The following is a 15,735-nucleotide window of genomic DNA, read 5'->3' as shown; positions in this document are numbered from 1 at the left end:
TGTATAGTAAGGCGTTTTAGCCCCCAAAAAACGACCATGTATAGTAAGGCCGTTTTAGCCCGAAAAAACGACCATGTATAGTAAGGCCTTTTTAGCCCCAAAAAACGGCCATGTATAGTAAGGCGATTTTAGCCCCAAAAACGACCATGTATAGCAAGGCCTTTTTAGCCCCCAAAAAACGGCCATGTATAGTAAGGCGTTTTAGCCCCCAAAAACGACCATGTATAGTAAGGCGATTTTAGCGCGACAAAAACGACCATGTATAGTAAGGCCGTTTTAGCCCCCAAAAAACGGCCATGTATAGTAAGGCCGTTTTAGCCCCCAAAAACGGCCATGTATAGTAAGGCCTTTTTAGCCCCCAAAAAACGGCCATGTATAGTAAGGCGTTTTAGCCCCCAAAAACGACCATGTATAGTAAGGCGATTTTAGCGCGACAAAAACGACCATGTATAGTAAGGCCGTTTTAGCCCCCAAAAAACGGCCATGTATAGTAAGGCCGTTTTAGCCCCCAAAAACGGCCATGTATAGTAAGGCCGTTTTAGCCCCAAAAAACGGCCATGTGTAGTAAGGCGTTTTAGCCCCCAAAAACGACCATGTATAGTAAGGCGTTTTAGCCCCCAAAAAACGACCATGTATAGTAAGGCCTTTTTAGCACGACAAAAACGGCCATGTATAGTAAGGCGATTTTAGCCCCAAAAAACGACCATGTATAGTAAGGTGTTTTAGCCCCCAAAAAACGGCCATGTATAGTAAGGCATTTTAGCCCCCCAAAACGACCATGTATAGTAAGGCGATTTTAGCGCGACAAAAACGACCATGTATAGTAAGGCGTTTTAGCCCCCAAAAAACGACCATGTATAGTAAGGCGATTTTAGCGCGACAAAAACGACCATGTATAGTAAGGCCTTTTTAGCCCCAAAAAACGACCATGTATAGTAAGGCCTTTTTAGCCCCCCAAAACGACCATGTATAGTAAGGCGATTTTGGCGCGACAAAAACGACCATGTATAGTAAGGCCTTTTTAGCCCCCAAAAACGACCATGTATAGTAAGGCCTTTTTAGCCCCAAAAAACGACCATGTATAGTAAGGCGTTTTAGCGCGACAAAAACGACCATGTATAGTAAGGCCTTTTTAGCACGACAAAAACGACCATGTATAGTAAGGCGATTTTAGCCCCAAAAACGACCATGTATAGCAAGGCCTTTTTAGCCCCCAAAAAACGGCCATGTATAGTAAGGCGTTTTAGCCCCCAAAAAACGGCCATGTATAGTAAGGCCGTTTTAGCCCCCAAAAACGGCCATGTATAGTAAGGCCTTTTTAGCCCCAAAAAACGGCCATGTATAGTAAGGCGTTTTAGCCCCCAAAAACGACCATGTATAGTAAGGCGTTTTAGCCCCCAAAAAACGGCCATGTATAGTAAGGCCGTTTTAGCCCCCAAAAACGGCCATGTATAGTAAGGCCTTTTTAGCCCCAAAAAACGACCATGTATAGTAAGGCCTTTTTAGCCCCAAAAAACGACCATGTATAGTAAGGCGTTTTAGCCCGAAAAAACGACCATGTATAGTAAGCCCTTTTTAGCCCGAAAAAAACGGCCATGTATAGTAAGGTGTTTTAGCCCCCAAAAAACGGCCATGTATAGTAAGGTGTTTTAGCCCCCAAAAAACGGCCATGTATAGTAAGGCATTTTAGCCCCCAAAAACGGCCATGTATAGTAAGGCGATTTTAGCGCGACAAAAACGACCATGTATAGTAAGGCCTTTTTAGCCCCCAAAAACGACCATGTATAGTAAGGCCTTTTTAGCCCCCAAAAACGACCATGTATAGTAAGGCCTTTTTAGCCCCAAAAAACGACCATGTGTAGTAAGGCGTTTTAGCCCCCAAAAACGACCATGTATAGTAAGGCCTTTTTAGCACGACAAAAACGACCATGTATAGTAAGGCGTTTTTAGCCCCCAAAAACGACCATGTATAGTAAGGCGTTTTTAGCCCCAAAAAACGACCATGTATAGTAAGGCGATTTTAGCGCGACAAAAACGACCATGTATAGTAAGGCCTTTTTAGCCCCCAAAAACGGCCATGTATAGTAAGGCGATTTTAGCGCGACAAAAACGACCATGTATAGTAAGGCCTTTTTAGCACGACAAAAACGGCCATGTATAGTAAGGCCGTTTTAGCCCCCAAAAAACGACCATGTATAGTAAGGCGATTTTAGCGCGACAAAAACGACCATGTATAGTAAGGCCTTTTTAGCACGACAAAAACGGCCATGTATAGTAAGGCGTTTTAGCGCGACAAAAACGACCATGTATAGTAAGGCCTTTTTAGCACGACAAAAACGGCCATGTATAGTAAGGCGTTTTAGCCCCCAAAAACGACCATGTATAGTAAGGCGTTTTAGCGCGACAAAAACGACCATGTATAGTAAGGCCTTTTTAGCACGACAAAAACGGCCATGTATAGTAAGGCCTTTTTAGCACGACAAAAACGACCATGTATAGTAAGGCGATTTTAGCGCGACAAAAACGACCATGTATAGTAAGGCCTTTTTAGCCCCAAAAAATGACCATGTATAGTAAGGTGATTTTAGCGCGACAAAAACGACCATGTATAGTAAGGCCGTTTTAGCCCCCAAAAAACGACCATGTATAGTAAGGCCTTTTTAGCGCGACAAAAACGACCAAGGCATTATGGGCTGTAAAGAACGACATGACAACAGAGTCAATTAGAATAATTATTATTAGAATGCTTTATATTTACAGAACAACACAACAAATGTATAATACAACTGACTGTGAGGCTGGAGCTGGATTTGACCCCCACACCTTTGCGCTCACACCAGTTGGTCGTGCCCTCGTGGTCTCTTCCCTCCAGTGTGGGTGTTCTTCGTCCACCCTCCCATCCATTTTCTCATCTGCTTCTCCTGGCAAGAGTCAGCTGGGGGAGGCTCGAGCACGCCCCCGTGTCTTCGGGCCCGAAGACAGCTGGTGGAGCCTCTCGCACGCCCCCGTGATCTTGCAAGGACAAGGGGATTTGAAAACAGAGAGTGTTTCTACTTAGCTCCTCATCCAGAACATTCTGCTGCGGATCTGGTTGTAGTCAGGAAGCTGCTCAATAGGACCTGTCCAAGGCAACAATCACAAATAGAATACAAATTTTCACTTGGGGCGATTCCAAATCCCACAGCTGCATTCTTCCTGAACAGAAGCAAACTCACCAATGGCTGCGATGGCAGGCGCTTTGTCGAAGATATGTTTGGCACACACGTCCTTGATGGTGGCGGCATCGATGGCCTGTTGAAAGAGAGTTGTTTTTAGTTTAAAAAATGATCAAACTGAACTTCGAGAGGAGTTCTGGTATGACAGCGAGAGGGTAAGCAGCAAACGCAAGGAGCTCCCGGCTGTATGAGCAAAAAATCGACGTCATGTGTTCGGATCGCTGCCTCCGTTGTTTTAAGATGGATATGAACAAAGCTTTTCCTTTCCCTTTCCAGGCAGAGAAGAAGAAGAGCGAGAAACTGACTGAAAACACGCACAATGAAGGTGAAGGGGAATCGGCGCTAGCGGCTACTGCTAACATAGCATTAGCTCGCGACTTCGACAATCAACCTGCCTGGGTGTCGGCATTGCAGGCTAATCTACAGAGCGGACTCGGAGAAATAAATGGACAGAATCGCCAAACAAGTCCAGCATATTCAATTTGCCGTCTAAAAGGTGACACGGGACCATTTTGGCTCCTAATTCCCTTCTCCTTTAGAATTTTCTTAGTGTGTCCATCGGGGATTGGAACCTGAGGGTCCACTGGACTGAAGGAGTGAAGATATACAACAGCGCTCAGGAGGCCCCGGAAGCGATGCGGATGAGAGGGTGGCAGGTGCCGAGCATTGGACAAGAGAACCCGACGACACACAACAGAGACTTGGTCTTTGTCCACTTGCACGCTGCCTCCAGAGATAATTGCGAGAAAATTTGGACGAGACAGGTTGACAAGAACAGCTGCATTCCTGTCCGAATTCTAACATAAACAAGGAATGAAGGACAAAAGCTGCGGAACAAAGGGCAAACTGCTCAAACTAACTAAGTTAAAACACAATTTCTACAGTACATTCAATAACAACACAATTTTGTTATTTTCTACTTCCTCCTACTCCTTTGTGCATATAACTTTTATCTAGTCCTACCCCTTATGTAGTTTTTCATGTCTTTGCTAATGATAATATGTAACTATACTAACAAGGTGTAGAATCAAATTGTATTCAAGGAATGCTATGTTCATTATTCAAAACAATTGAATGTCTTTCTTTTTCCCCTTCTGGTTTGAAATTCAGATAGTTGTAAACAAACATTTTTTGGTATAAGAATGAATAACTATACGACTGTGCTTGTTTTGGACTTAGTTATTCAAATATAAACACACTTGAATCTGAATTAACTATCCATTCTTTGTGATAGATACCGGTACATAAAATAACCACATTTGATATATTACTATATTTTGGAGGACCTCAAATCTTTGCTCATTTTAACTTCAAAAGATTTTACAAACATTAAGCAACGGATCTTGTGTTTGTTCTTGTTCTGGATTGTTTGTATTGATTAGTGCCCCTTAGATGATACCAGCTCTCTCTAATTCCAAAAAAGTACAAATAATTTTGATTGCTGGATTTAGCTCTTTTAAAAGGTCGAAATCAGAATAACATATGGGGAAAGGGAGTGTTCGTTTTACAGGCCTGTTTTTATTTAAAAACATGTACACAGTAGGTCAGATATTACTCAACTATATTTACTATAAGAGCGCTTCGTCAACACACCTTAAAATAATCCTTCGTTATAAGCTATCGGGATACTCCACATCTTTTTTTCCTAAGTTTAATTTTTCTTTGGTCTTGTTCTAATAAGCTGGGTTTGACAAAAACATAGTTTTGGATACTTATGTGTGGCTTCCAGGATGGTTTGGCACGGGTCTGAAATATTAGTTTGTAATTTGATCAATTTGTTTTATTACTAGTCCAAGAAACAGATAATAAAAACGATTTATTAGTTTATTCCAGGGCAGTAAAAGGTTGCGTCCTTTTCGCTGATGATACATCTGAATTGTTTGGGCCCAAACAATTTATGTGCTGTGCCTCTGATACTTATGGTATCATAAGCTTATTATCTCTCTTTATCTAGATCTAAAAAAGAATATACATCCCGACCGTGTATTAGTGGCTATTGGACCACCTTATTGGCAGCAATGGAGTTTGGCTTCAGAGGAAACCGCTTCCACATATTGATTTTCACTTAATACCGAGTCTGCGAGGAAATTGATAACTTCATTGATAGACATGTAAAGCAAAAACATATTTTTCTTTCACCGTTACCACAATCGTCAACCATAATAAACACATGTCTTATAATTTCTAAACAAATTAAAGTGATATTGTGGAAGGTTTTTTTTTCTATCTCAAATGAAATTGAAATATATCACTACCAACTTTGGAATATCATGTCAAGGGTTGCACCACAAGTAAAAACATATAAAGTACTTGGAAGAATAGATAATACTACTAACTTTAGCTGTTCTCATATATGTTATATATATTAATTATTACTTATAAGGAACATATACTTATAAAGTACTCAAATATTTATATAAATTGTAAAGTACTTAGTATATCTATTTAAGTATATTACTTGTATATAATATGTAATTATTTTATATAAAGTATATGTAAGTGTAATAATATTATTACTTATATTACTTACATTATGTAAGTATATACTTACATAATGTAAGTAATATAAGTAATAATATTATTACAAACTTATATTACTTATTATTTTATATTATTACTTAAGTAACTTTAATACATATACTTATATCTTCATATTATATATACTTACTATAAATTAATCATAATACATAAATAACACATATAAAATATAATATAAATTCATAGATCTTAAATATAAAATATATTAATAAGTTCTATTATTATGTTATGTATAAAATAATATTTTAATCTTGTATTTTAAATTACTTTTAAAATATATTATAATTATAAGATATATATAAGATATATATCTTATATAATACTTATTACAAGTAATATATATATTACTTATATATAAATTACAATGATAAGATATATATAATGTAAGATATATCTTATATATTACTTATAAGTAATAAAACATTCCCGATCCAATAAACTCTTTACTATAATATGTTAGATATCGGCAGTAACTTTTATATTCATCAATATCAATTTATTTAAATATGAAGTAGATTACCATGTAATTTATGAAGGACATTTTTATCCGGAGTCATTTCTAGAGTAATAAATCATTATTGAGGAAACGACAGAAATAGCAAATGCATTTAAGATTTTCCTGATCTCTTGAGTATTGCTTTTTTTAGAGAACTGCATAATTTATAATGCAGATTCCAAAACTTAAGTTTTCTGAGAACTTTTTTTTAATCTCCCGGGTTCAACGGTTGGTGAGTAAAGAACAAATATTGTGTGGGATGCTCTGAAGGCAGTAATAAGCCGTATTGCATGTGCCAAGTTTTCCTCTTAAGTTTTAAGTTTGATCTAGAAAGGAGAGACCTCTTCAGGTATCTACAAGTTAGAGACTATTACACATAAGAAATAAAAACGGGTACGACAACTGAAAGACATGATGTAATGCAGGTAATGATGGATGCATATAAATTCAGATTCGATTACACTTTAATATAATACAAATGCTAGTTACAAGATGAACTTCAAGTTTGGTTCTTCCGACTCCATCCACTCACATCAATTCGCGTCTCAAGTTCGTGCAAAGGGATCCTGCGACTGTAGCACAACATCTGTCTGCCGATGTCCTCGCAGATCGGGGTGGAGCCTGGAACGAGAAAAAAATAAAAGACATGTAAAACACACCAATATGTCTCGGGACTCTCATCATTTCCTCGCACCGAGCCTCGTTACCGTCGAGATGCAGCAACATGTTGGTCCTGAGGAGATTCTTGGCCCGGGCCACCTCGCCTTCAGTGACGCTGGTGCAGAGTGACATCCTGGAAGGACAAAAAGAAGCAAAGTCTCACAACACTATTGCATTTGTTTGTCCTCAACTTTGCGTGTGTGACCTCCTCTCACCATTCTTTCTGAGTGAAGCGCATCATGTCGTCGATGGTGCCGGGCTCACACACCATGTAGAGTCCCCACAGACCTGTGTCGGTGTAGCAGGTGTTGAAGGACTGGAAGCTGTGGCACAAGTTCCCCTGACACGCCATCTGAGCCAGCTGGCTTGACAGATTCTGAGGGAGGCCCCAAAAACAAATGAGGCATTGGCTTCAGATGTGAAGAAATGTTTGAAAAATACTCACCACCCCGCCGCCAAACGAGCGGTCCCAGTTCCCAATGAGTGTGTTGGCCACCATCAGTGGGATGGTGTCGGGGTGGGACCATCCGACCGCCTCCACGGCGATGGCAATGTGGGCCAGCGGCATCTTGTCGTCGCGCACGCGAATCTGAAAAGGCACAGTTTAATTCGTCACCAAGTGAAACAACCTTTGAGGTATTGAAGCAGGGCGCGACATTTTTGCAGCAATAAATAGGCACGGCACAGGCTACAGTTGCATCCGTTTGAATTTGAATGGAATTGTTCTTCCCTGTCGGAGGTCATAATTTAAGTGCTTTACCTCACTTCCTGTGAAGGGGCAGGTGGGCGGAGCCGGGGCGTCGCTGTCGTCGCGGCCCAGAAGTTGTCCAAAGTGGTACTTGGCCAGATCGATGAGCTCAGTGTGGGAAACTCCTGGTTGGAACATTTCAAAGCATCGCAGTGTGTGAATGGCAACAGGTCTCAAACTCTAAGGTCGGGCCAGCGAGACACAAGGCGCAAAGCTCTCACCTCCGGCGGCAGCCAGCACGATTCGAGGACCTTTGTAGTGGCTGGTGATGTACTCGACCAGATCGCCTCGATTGATGGTCCTGAAACGGTACCGTTGACTAACACCAGTGGGAATGGCTCGACTCGACTGGGTGCAAGCTGTGATCTTGCATACTTGATATTCTCCGTGGGGCCCAAGATGGTCCTGCCCAGCGCCGTGGACTGGTACGCGGTCGCGTGGAGGTAATCGAAGACCACCTCCTGCAAGTTGGTCTCCACTTCCTGCATCTCCCGCAGGATGACGCCACGTTCTCTCTCGATCTCCGCTTCGCCCAATCGGCTGTTCTGGATGATGTCGGCGAGAATCTCCACGGCTTTTACAGAAATATGACATGGATAAGATTGATGTCAGTGACGTGCTCCCTCTTATGAATAGAAGCAAATGGCGACATTCGGCCAAGTGCACTTTCAACCGTCATACCTCTGGGAAGGTCCTTAGAGAAGGCCTTGGCGTAGTACACAGTCTGCTCCCGGGATGTGTATGCATTGAGATGTGCGCCCATGTTCTCAATTTCTAACTCCAGGTCGAGCTGAGAACGCTTCCTGGTGCCCTGTAACACAAAAGGGAGATTTACGCATTACTTACTGACATACGGACAAAATAAACATACAGCAAAAAATAACAAAATAAATAAAATTAAAGATGGTTATTTTTTCGAGTATGGCATTTTTAGCTTTAAAAAAACAACATTGTATAGTGAGGTGTTTTTAGCTTTAAATAAAACAACTTACTATACATGGTCCTTTTTTGTTGGAGGAAAACACGTTACTATACATGCTCATTAGATGGGGGGGGAAAGCAAAAAACGCCCTTGCTCATTATTTGAGGAACTATGGCAAAGTTAGTTTTAGTTACGTCACTGGGTTTTCAATAATGCTGACATCTACAGCCCAAAAACATCTGATACCAAAAGAAAAACCATGTGAATAGTTAATAAGCTATTGAGAAAAAATACTGTCTTACCTTAAATGCCATGTGCTCCAAAAAATGAGCCGTGCCGTTATTTCTCTCGTTCTCATAACGACTGCCAGCGTCAATCCACAGGCCAACCTGAAAGCAGACACTTTGTGTTAAGCGGTGATTCGTGCAATGGGAGGTCATCAGGATGCTAGATGGCATGCAAATTTTCCCTGCAAAGTGTGACTTATGCAGAACAAATATTTTAGAACTTGGTTCTGTCCATATATTCGCACCGGCAACAAATGCAGTTACCTTTTGACAAGTCATACAACATCATCGTTGGGATACGCAAACCCCCTCCGCCACAGTAAGGTGACGACTCACGGAGGGGGGCCCAAAATCCACATTGAAATATTCAATGTGTAAGATTCTTCTCAACTCAATTATACATAATTTCATGATTCATACTTTGCGGTGGCCTTTTTCACATCCCAAAACCTTTGAAGATATTGACTATAAGCCATTCGATCCCGAGAACAATTTGGACCCGGACAATAACTTCTTCAACAACAAACAATGGGTAACAAACTCTGACTATTACCTCGATGAACAATTCAACACTAATATAAAATTGGAAAATGCACTTTCGGTAATACACTTAAACAGTAGAAGTCTCTATAAAAACTTCACAAAAATTATGAATTTGTGAATTTAGTCAGGTATTCTTTATTTTTAAAATAATTGCCATATCAGAAACTTGGCTTGATGAAGATAACTGAAATGGAAATAGTTCCCTCTATTAGTTGCAAACATTTCATAACCTTCTAAGAAGGAGGGGGGGTTGCAAAAAAATGTAGACAAAGCACTTAAATGCAGTAAAATCGAGACATTGACAAACTCAATGGTTAGACATTCCATTAGGTTTTCTATTGTAATACACAATAAATAGGAATCAAATATCATCAAAAGTTGCATCTATAGGACACCGGGAACATGTATTGACACATTCTATAAAAAACTAACAGATATGCTCAGTTACTACAACGATAAGAAAACACGAATAATATGTGGTGACTTCAACATTGACTTATTAAACCCAAATGGACACAAAAAAACAACTGACTTCATAAATACTATGTACAGCAACAGCATTTTCCCAGTAATCCTGAAACCTAGCAGAATAACAGTTGACACGGCCACATTAATAGATAACATATTGATAAATAACATTCATGAGAAGTCCACTTTCCATTTTATGATCAATAACTGCTAAAACAGGCAGGTGGTCACTTAATTATTAATGACATATTTCGATAGAAAAGCTAAATCAACAACTCGTATAACATGAATAAGACTAAGAACCCAACGTTCCATCGATGCCTTTAAGCAAGACCTAGAAAAACAAAACTGGACCGAAGTCTACTCAAACAAAGACCCAAATACAGCGTTGGAAGTATTTCAGTCTACCATAATCTCCTTATATGATAAACATTTTCCATTAACTACAGTCTCCAAAAAGTATAAAGACCCAAGTAAGCCATGGATAACGAAAGGCATAGAAAATGCATGTAAAAAGAAAAACAATTCATACAAGTTGTTTTTAAAATTGAGAACTGAAGAAGCAGAAAAAAATACAAGACCTATAAAAATATTCTAGTAAAGATTATAACAACCAGTAAAAGAGATCATTATCATGCACTATTAGAGCAGAATAAAAGTAACACACAAGAAATATGGAAAATACTTAACCAAGTAATCAGAAATAGTCCTAAAAAAGTTGACAAAATACTCTGGATAATCCAAGGCAAATATACTATTTTGGAAAAAACATTAAAATCAGTTGCTATTTGTGCTGAGTATTTTGTCAACATCGGCAGTAACCTAGCTAAACAAATTCCTGATCCAACAGACCTGTTTCAAGTGGATAGATACGTAGAAAAAAACTCCTCCACGATGTTCCTTACTGCAGTAAAACAAGAAGTATCAAATATTATAAAAACTTATGACAATAATCAGTTGACTTTTTATTTTTAAATCAATATTAAAGCTATCAAGCAGATTATAGAATATGTAGTGCGACCTTTCACGCACATATGCAACCTGTCATTCAAAGCTGGTATCTTTCCATCAAAAATGAAAATTGCTAAAGTTATTCCAATCTATTACAGTGGAGAAAAACATCCGTTTACAAATTATATACCAATATCACTACTGCCACAATTTTCTAAACTATTTAAATACATACTGATGATACAACTTTCTACTGTTCTGGAATAAATCTGAAACAGCTCCTGACAACCGTAGAAAACGAATTAAACAAATTAAAAAACTGGTTCGACAGAAATAAATTGTCACTTAACCTGAAAAAATCGAAGTCAATTGTTTTTGGCACAAGACCAATCAAACACCAAGCTAAAATTATGGTCAACTCAATTGAAATAGAAAGAGCGTATGAAACCAAGTTTCTCGGATTAGTAATAGACTCAAAACTATGTTGGAAACCACATATCGATAACGTCAAAAGAAAAATAGCCAAGACCGTAGGGATCCTCTGCAAAACCAAGGAAGTGCTAAATAAGAGATCCTTGTACACATTATACACTTCATTATTATTACCATACATGACCTACTGTGTGGAAATATGGGGAAATGCCTGCAAAACAAACACACTCCCTCTTCTCAAACTACAAAAAAAAGCAATTCGAATTATTAATAGGTCAAAATATACGGAACCCACAAATCCACTATTTATTAAATTAAATACGATGAAATTTTATGACCTGGTTGACTTTAAAATCGCCCAATTAATGTACAAAGCACACAATAACCTGCTCTGCCAAAACATTCAGAAGTTTTTTGAAATTCGAGAAAGCAACAATGAATTAAGAGGTACCAACTTATTCAAAAAACTCAAAACAAGAACAAACATCAAGCAAAGAAGTGTATCTAGCAAAGGTGTTAATCTGTGGAACAATCTCGAAACGGACCTAAAAATGAGTAAATCGCTTGCCGAGTTCAAAAACAAATTCAAAAAAATTGTACAAACAACCTACACCAATCAGAGTTAAAATGATAAATTCTAAACATTAAATATAATGATAAATCACAACTAAGTTGATACATAGAGAAAGGTATTGCAATATCCATTATGAATACAAGAGAAAATTGACACAAGAGTGCCAGGGTGAGGATGTATATAACCCGATACAAAGCAAAAGTTGTGAAAATATCACGGTTAAGGGTAAAGTATGAGCCTTAATGGAGACTTCTTATTACTTTTTCTTTTCTGATTGATATAAACACATAAAAATGAATCTGTAGATATAACGGGGTAGGACTAGATAAGTTTTTTACTTCATTCAACATAGTAATGTTCAAGGGAGTAGGATGAAGACTGATTTCTTTCTTTTACTTTTTTATCTACCTTATTTTCTGTCAAATTATTACTGTATACGTTATATTTTCAATAAACAAACAAACAAACCTTTTTGCATGGTGGTGTGCGGTGATGTTTCTATAATTCAAAATAGGTGCCCTGGCGCAATACTGTACTGGTTGCATCATATTTTTAACGGATGAGTGAGAGTCACGGTCGTTTTACAAACTTACCGTGCATGTGGAAAGTCCAGAGTCCTCAGAAGCCACACGTAGTCCATTTTCCAAAGTGGTCACCTTCGTTTCCGGGACATTTAAAGCTACGTGGTGAGCGGCCTGCGCAGTCAACAGTCGGCGGGGTCCAGCAGTGAACTACCAAAAGATGACAATTAAATTTTCAAACGCCCACATGGATAAAATTACGACATGAGTTCATACCTGTCAACCTCGGCTAATGACTGCCTTTATAAACTAAACACGTACGGTTTACCGCGCATGCGCACATCATGCTTTATCAATCGACCGTACGCAGCGATGAAAATAAAATATACGATTGATTAGTTTTGCTGGTTTGCGGTGACATTAACGATCGACGACGGCATTGTCGTTGGCTACCAGCAGGTGAGACGATCTGGATTTGAGCCAAAATGGTCTTTGTGAGATCGGTTCAAAATTGTTTTTTTTTTCGTATAAAAGTTGTAATACGCCGTACGTGACTTGAAATGATACAAAAACGTATAAAATACAAGGAAAACGTACACGTTGACAGGTATGTGACTTCGACGACATTACTGCAATTGTTTGTGCTAAACATGTTAGCTAGCTCGGCGACGCGGCAACTGATCGACGAACGTCGTCTTGGCGCAATGAGTTGATACAAATATCGAACATGATTCGGTTCAAATACATGTCTGGTAACATATTATCCTTACTCTGTCGAGGTAATTGTTCTCCAATAACGATCTTCGGAGGAAACGGTTCCCCACGGACGCCAGCAAACGCCATGACGCCGCCATATTGCAGTCGGGCGAAGAAACCGGAAGTAATGCGTCACATCCGCTAAAAACGAATCCCTTTCCCGCCTTCGAATACGCCACATCCGTTCAACATCAAACCCCTTCCCCCTTCCGTTAACGTCACATCCGCTAACATCTATCCCCTACCCCCCTCCGTTCATGTACGTAATGCATGGGATTTGTGTTCGCCTTTTTTTCTTGAGCCTTTTTGTTAAATAAGTTCTCAACTAAATTCTAAAAGCAAATTCCGCTATAGTCAAGACGTCGTTGGAAATGTGTCAGAAGTGACGTTCCAGTTTCAGGCACATTTGACAGTATTTTGAAAGGGACTTGCAGGAACGACGGCGGAAGTGACGCTTTAGTATAGCGCCAATTTTCCTCCAGCTAGGATGTTAACTTTGGTAACGTTACCGCAATAGTTAAGCGGCTAAGCTAGTCTGGCGCAGTGGCGCACATCTGAATCGCAAGTGTACGTATTAGTTGCGATCGACCATTTGCAGGTAATTTGTGTGCGTCAATTCTGTAATAGAAACAAACTCCTAGAGTTGTGCTCGGCTTACCAAAAATCGAAGGTGCCGCCGCATGTCGTTCACGACTCTCGTCTTTGTTGTGGCTTTCAGATATGGACGGCGATCTGGAAGATGGGGAGATTTCTGGTTCGGAGTCAGAGTCTGAGATGAAAACTGCCACAGCGGCGCCGCCGGCCCGACCGTTGCAACGTACAGCCTTGAGCGATCGCGCTTCTCCACCTGCAACTGCATATAGAAACTTCGTTAGGCCGGCCGAGTCCAGCGACAGCGACCCGGATTCGTCCGATGAGGAATGTACCTCCTTGCGCCGCAAACGTCAAAAAGTATCCAACGTTCGCCAAGCGCCCGCGGCCATTGCCCGGCCGGCGTCGAACCGTGACGCGTGCGCGCTCGGTGGCCGCAAGGTGAACAACATTTGGGGCTCTGTTGTGCAAGAGCAGTGCCAGGATGCTGTCGCTGCAGAACTGTGCCTCTTTGGCATGGAGGGTGAGATTTGCATGTCTGACAGAAACGTGGAGACCTACAACTACGTCCTAGCTCATAAAATCATGGAGAAGGAGAGGCAGATGGAGAAACGGCAACAAGATGAAGGGGAGGTGAAAATGTTGGATGACCGGTTGGATGACTACATGAGGGGCCACGGGTCAGAGGAGAGAACGGGAGGAGACGCGAAGAGGAAAAGACCGGCGAAAGAGAGACTCGGTCCTTTAGCCGAGATGGACGTTAAAGGCCGCTATGAGATCACCGAAGATGACGCAGAGGATAAAGTCGTGGATGAGATCGTGTACAGGCTGCAAGAGCCCAAAAAAGACCTGATAGAACGCGTCGTGAAGGTCGTCGGGACAAGAAAGGCCATAGAACTGCTCGGCGAGACGGCCACGCTGGAGGAAAAGGGCGGCGTCTACACCTTGGACGGCAGCCGGCGCCGTACGCCCGGCGGGGTGTACCTCAACCTTTTGAAGAACACGCCCGGCATCTCCCGGGCCCAGATAAGAGAGATCTTTTTTGACGAGAGTCAGAAGGATCAGAAGAGCAAAAAGGCGGCCCAAAAGAGGAGGCGGCACTTGGTGGCCAAGAAGATGAAGCAGGCCATCGGCACTCTCAACCTGCAGGAACACGACGATGTCTCCAGGGAGACTTTTGCCAGCGATACCAACGAGGCTTTGGAGTCACTGGAAGAGGCCGCAAAGGAGGAAGAGGAGGGCCGGGAGGAAGAGCGCGCCGTGGGTACGGAGGAGACGCCCGTGGTGTACAGCTCGGGAGACTTGGAGGTCTTCTGAAAATTGCAGCACATCAAAGCATTGACAGGGTTGCAACGCAATAGAAAATGAATAGTGACAAAAAGATAAAACAGTCGCAAATCACCACACAGCCAATCTTGACTGAATCTAGCATGATGTTAAGCTTGTTTCATTGTTTGGGTCATTTTTTGGGGGGGGCAACGGCCTTTCGAGCAGGTTTGTTTGAATAATTTGTGATTTATGTAATAAAGAAAAGTTGGATAACATTGTTGAAAAAGATCACTGGGTGAGATATCGCAAAAGGCTGGGGGAAAAAAACGCATTGTAATGCAGGCGTTTGCGCACGAGATGGCATTAGCACTTGTAATGCAATTTTCTGTATCGTGCACATGTTCACCGTGTATTAATAAAATCAAACAATGCCATGCTTTTTGGTGCCGTTTCGTCTTCTGATGGGTAAACCTCAGTAAGTGCTCTTGTACCGAAATGAGTCGAGAGTGTAAAAGTGCTTTTATAAGGGGCAATAAAGCCAAAAGACGTGCACGTACAGTACTACGTACACCGAGTGCCTCAAATCAGAACCGTAATTTTATACTCATGCGTCATATTAGCCCGAGCTTATGTTTCTGTCTTCTTTTGAGTCATTCCTTCGGCAACTGCTTTATAATTCACTTTTCTTGGTTTTTAGTCGGAGTGAAACGTTTAGCACGCGCGACGGCCCCTTTAAGAAAATGCAGTCACGTGACACGTCACGT

At 40.8% G+C, this 15,735-nt stretch overlaps 2 protein-coding genes across 3 annotated transcripts; one reads left to right on the top strand and one right to left on the bottom strand.

Moving 5' to 3' along the window:
- Positions 1–3,011: 3,011 nt before the first annotated feature.
- pmpcb (peptidase, mitochondrial processing subunit beta) lies at positions 3,012–13,919 on the bottom strand. Of its 2 annotated transcripts, none has more exons than XM_052055338.1 (13): positions 13,770–13,919; positions 12,428–12,565; positions 8,882–8,968; positions 8,339–8,468; positions 8,033–8,231; positions 7,879–7,958; positions 7,670–7,782; positions 7,355–7,498; positions 7,125–7,285; positions 6,957–7,042; positions 6,782–6,870; positions 3,216–3,291; positions 3,012–3,119 (listed from the first exon to the last, which is right to left on the bottom strand). In XM_052055338.1, exons 1-13 carry the CDS (start codon positions 13,791–13,793, stop codon positions 3,055–3,057), a joined length of 1,392 nt encoding a protein of 463 aa, XP_051911298.1. In that variant the 5' UTR covers positions 13,794–13,919; the 3' UTR covers positions 3,012–3,054. The 2 variants fall into 2 exon arrangements, with proteins under 2 accessions (XP_051911298.1, XP_051911297.1); XM_052055337.1 differs by lacking the exon at positions 13,770–13,919 and adding an exon at positions 13,126–13,290.
- On the top strand, positions 13,832–15,288 carry phax (phosphorylated adaptor for RNA export). The gene has a single exon (XM_052055341.1). The coding sequence runs from the start codon at positions 13,832–13,834 to the stop codon at positions 15,017–15,019; it is 1,188 nt and encodes a 395-aa protein (XP_051911301.1). The 3' UTR covers positions 15,020–15,288.
- The last annotated feature ends 447 nt before the right edge of the window (positions 15,289–15,735 follow it).

The sequence above is a fragment of the Hippocampus zosterae genome, chromosome 21 (assembly GCF_025434085.1).
Source record: "Hippocampus zosterae strain Florida chromosome 21, ASM2543408v3, whole genome shotgun sequence".
NCBI lineage: Eukaryota > Metazoa > Chordata > Actinopteri > Syngnathiformes > Syngnathidae > Hippocampus > Hippocampus zosterae.
This window is presented reverse-complemented; position numbering and strand designations above follow the sequence as displayed.

What these genes read in the sequence shown, in the direction of transcription:
- phax (XM_052055341.1), top strand. Translation starts at nt 13,832, where the DNA reads ATGGACGGCGATCTGGAAGATGGGGAGATTTCTGGTTCGGAGTCAGAG.
- pmpcb (XM_052055337.1), bottom strand. Translation starts at nt 13,209, where the DNA reads ATGGCGGCGTCATGGCGTTTGCTGGCGTCCGTGGGGAACCGTTTCCTC. An exon ending in TGGAGCACATGGCATTTAAG is followed by an intron (nt 8,469 to 8,881) that starts GTAAGACAGTAT and finishes TTTGTGTTACAG; the next exon opens with GGCACCAGGAAGCGTTCTCA. An exon ending in GGCCCCACGGAGAATATCAA is followed by an intron (nt 7,959 to 8,032) that starts GTATGCAAGATC and finishes GTACCGTTTCAG; the next exon opens with GACCATCAATCGAGGCGATC.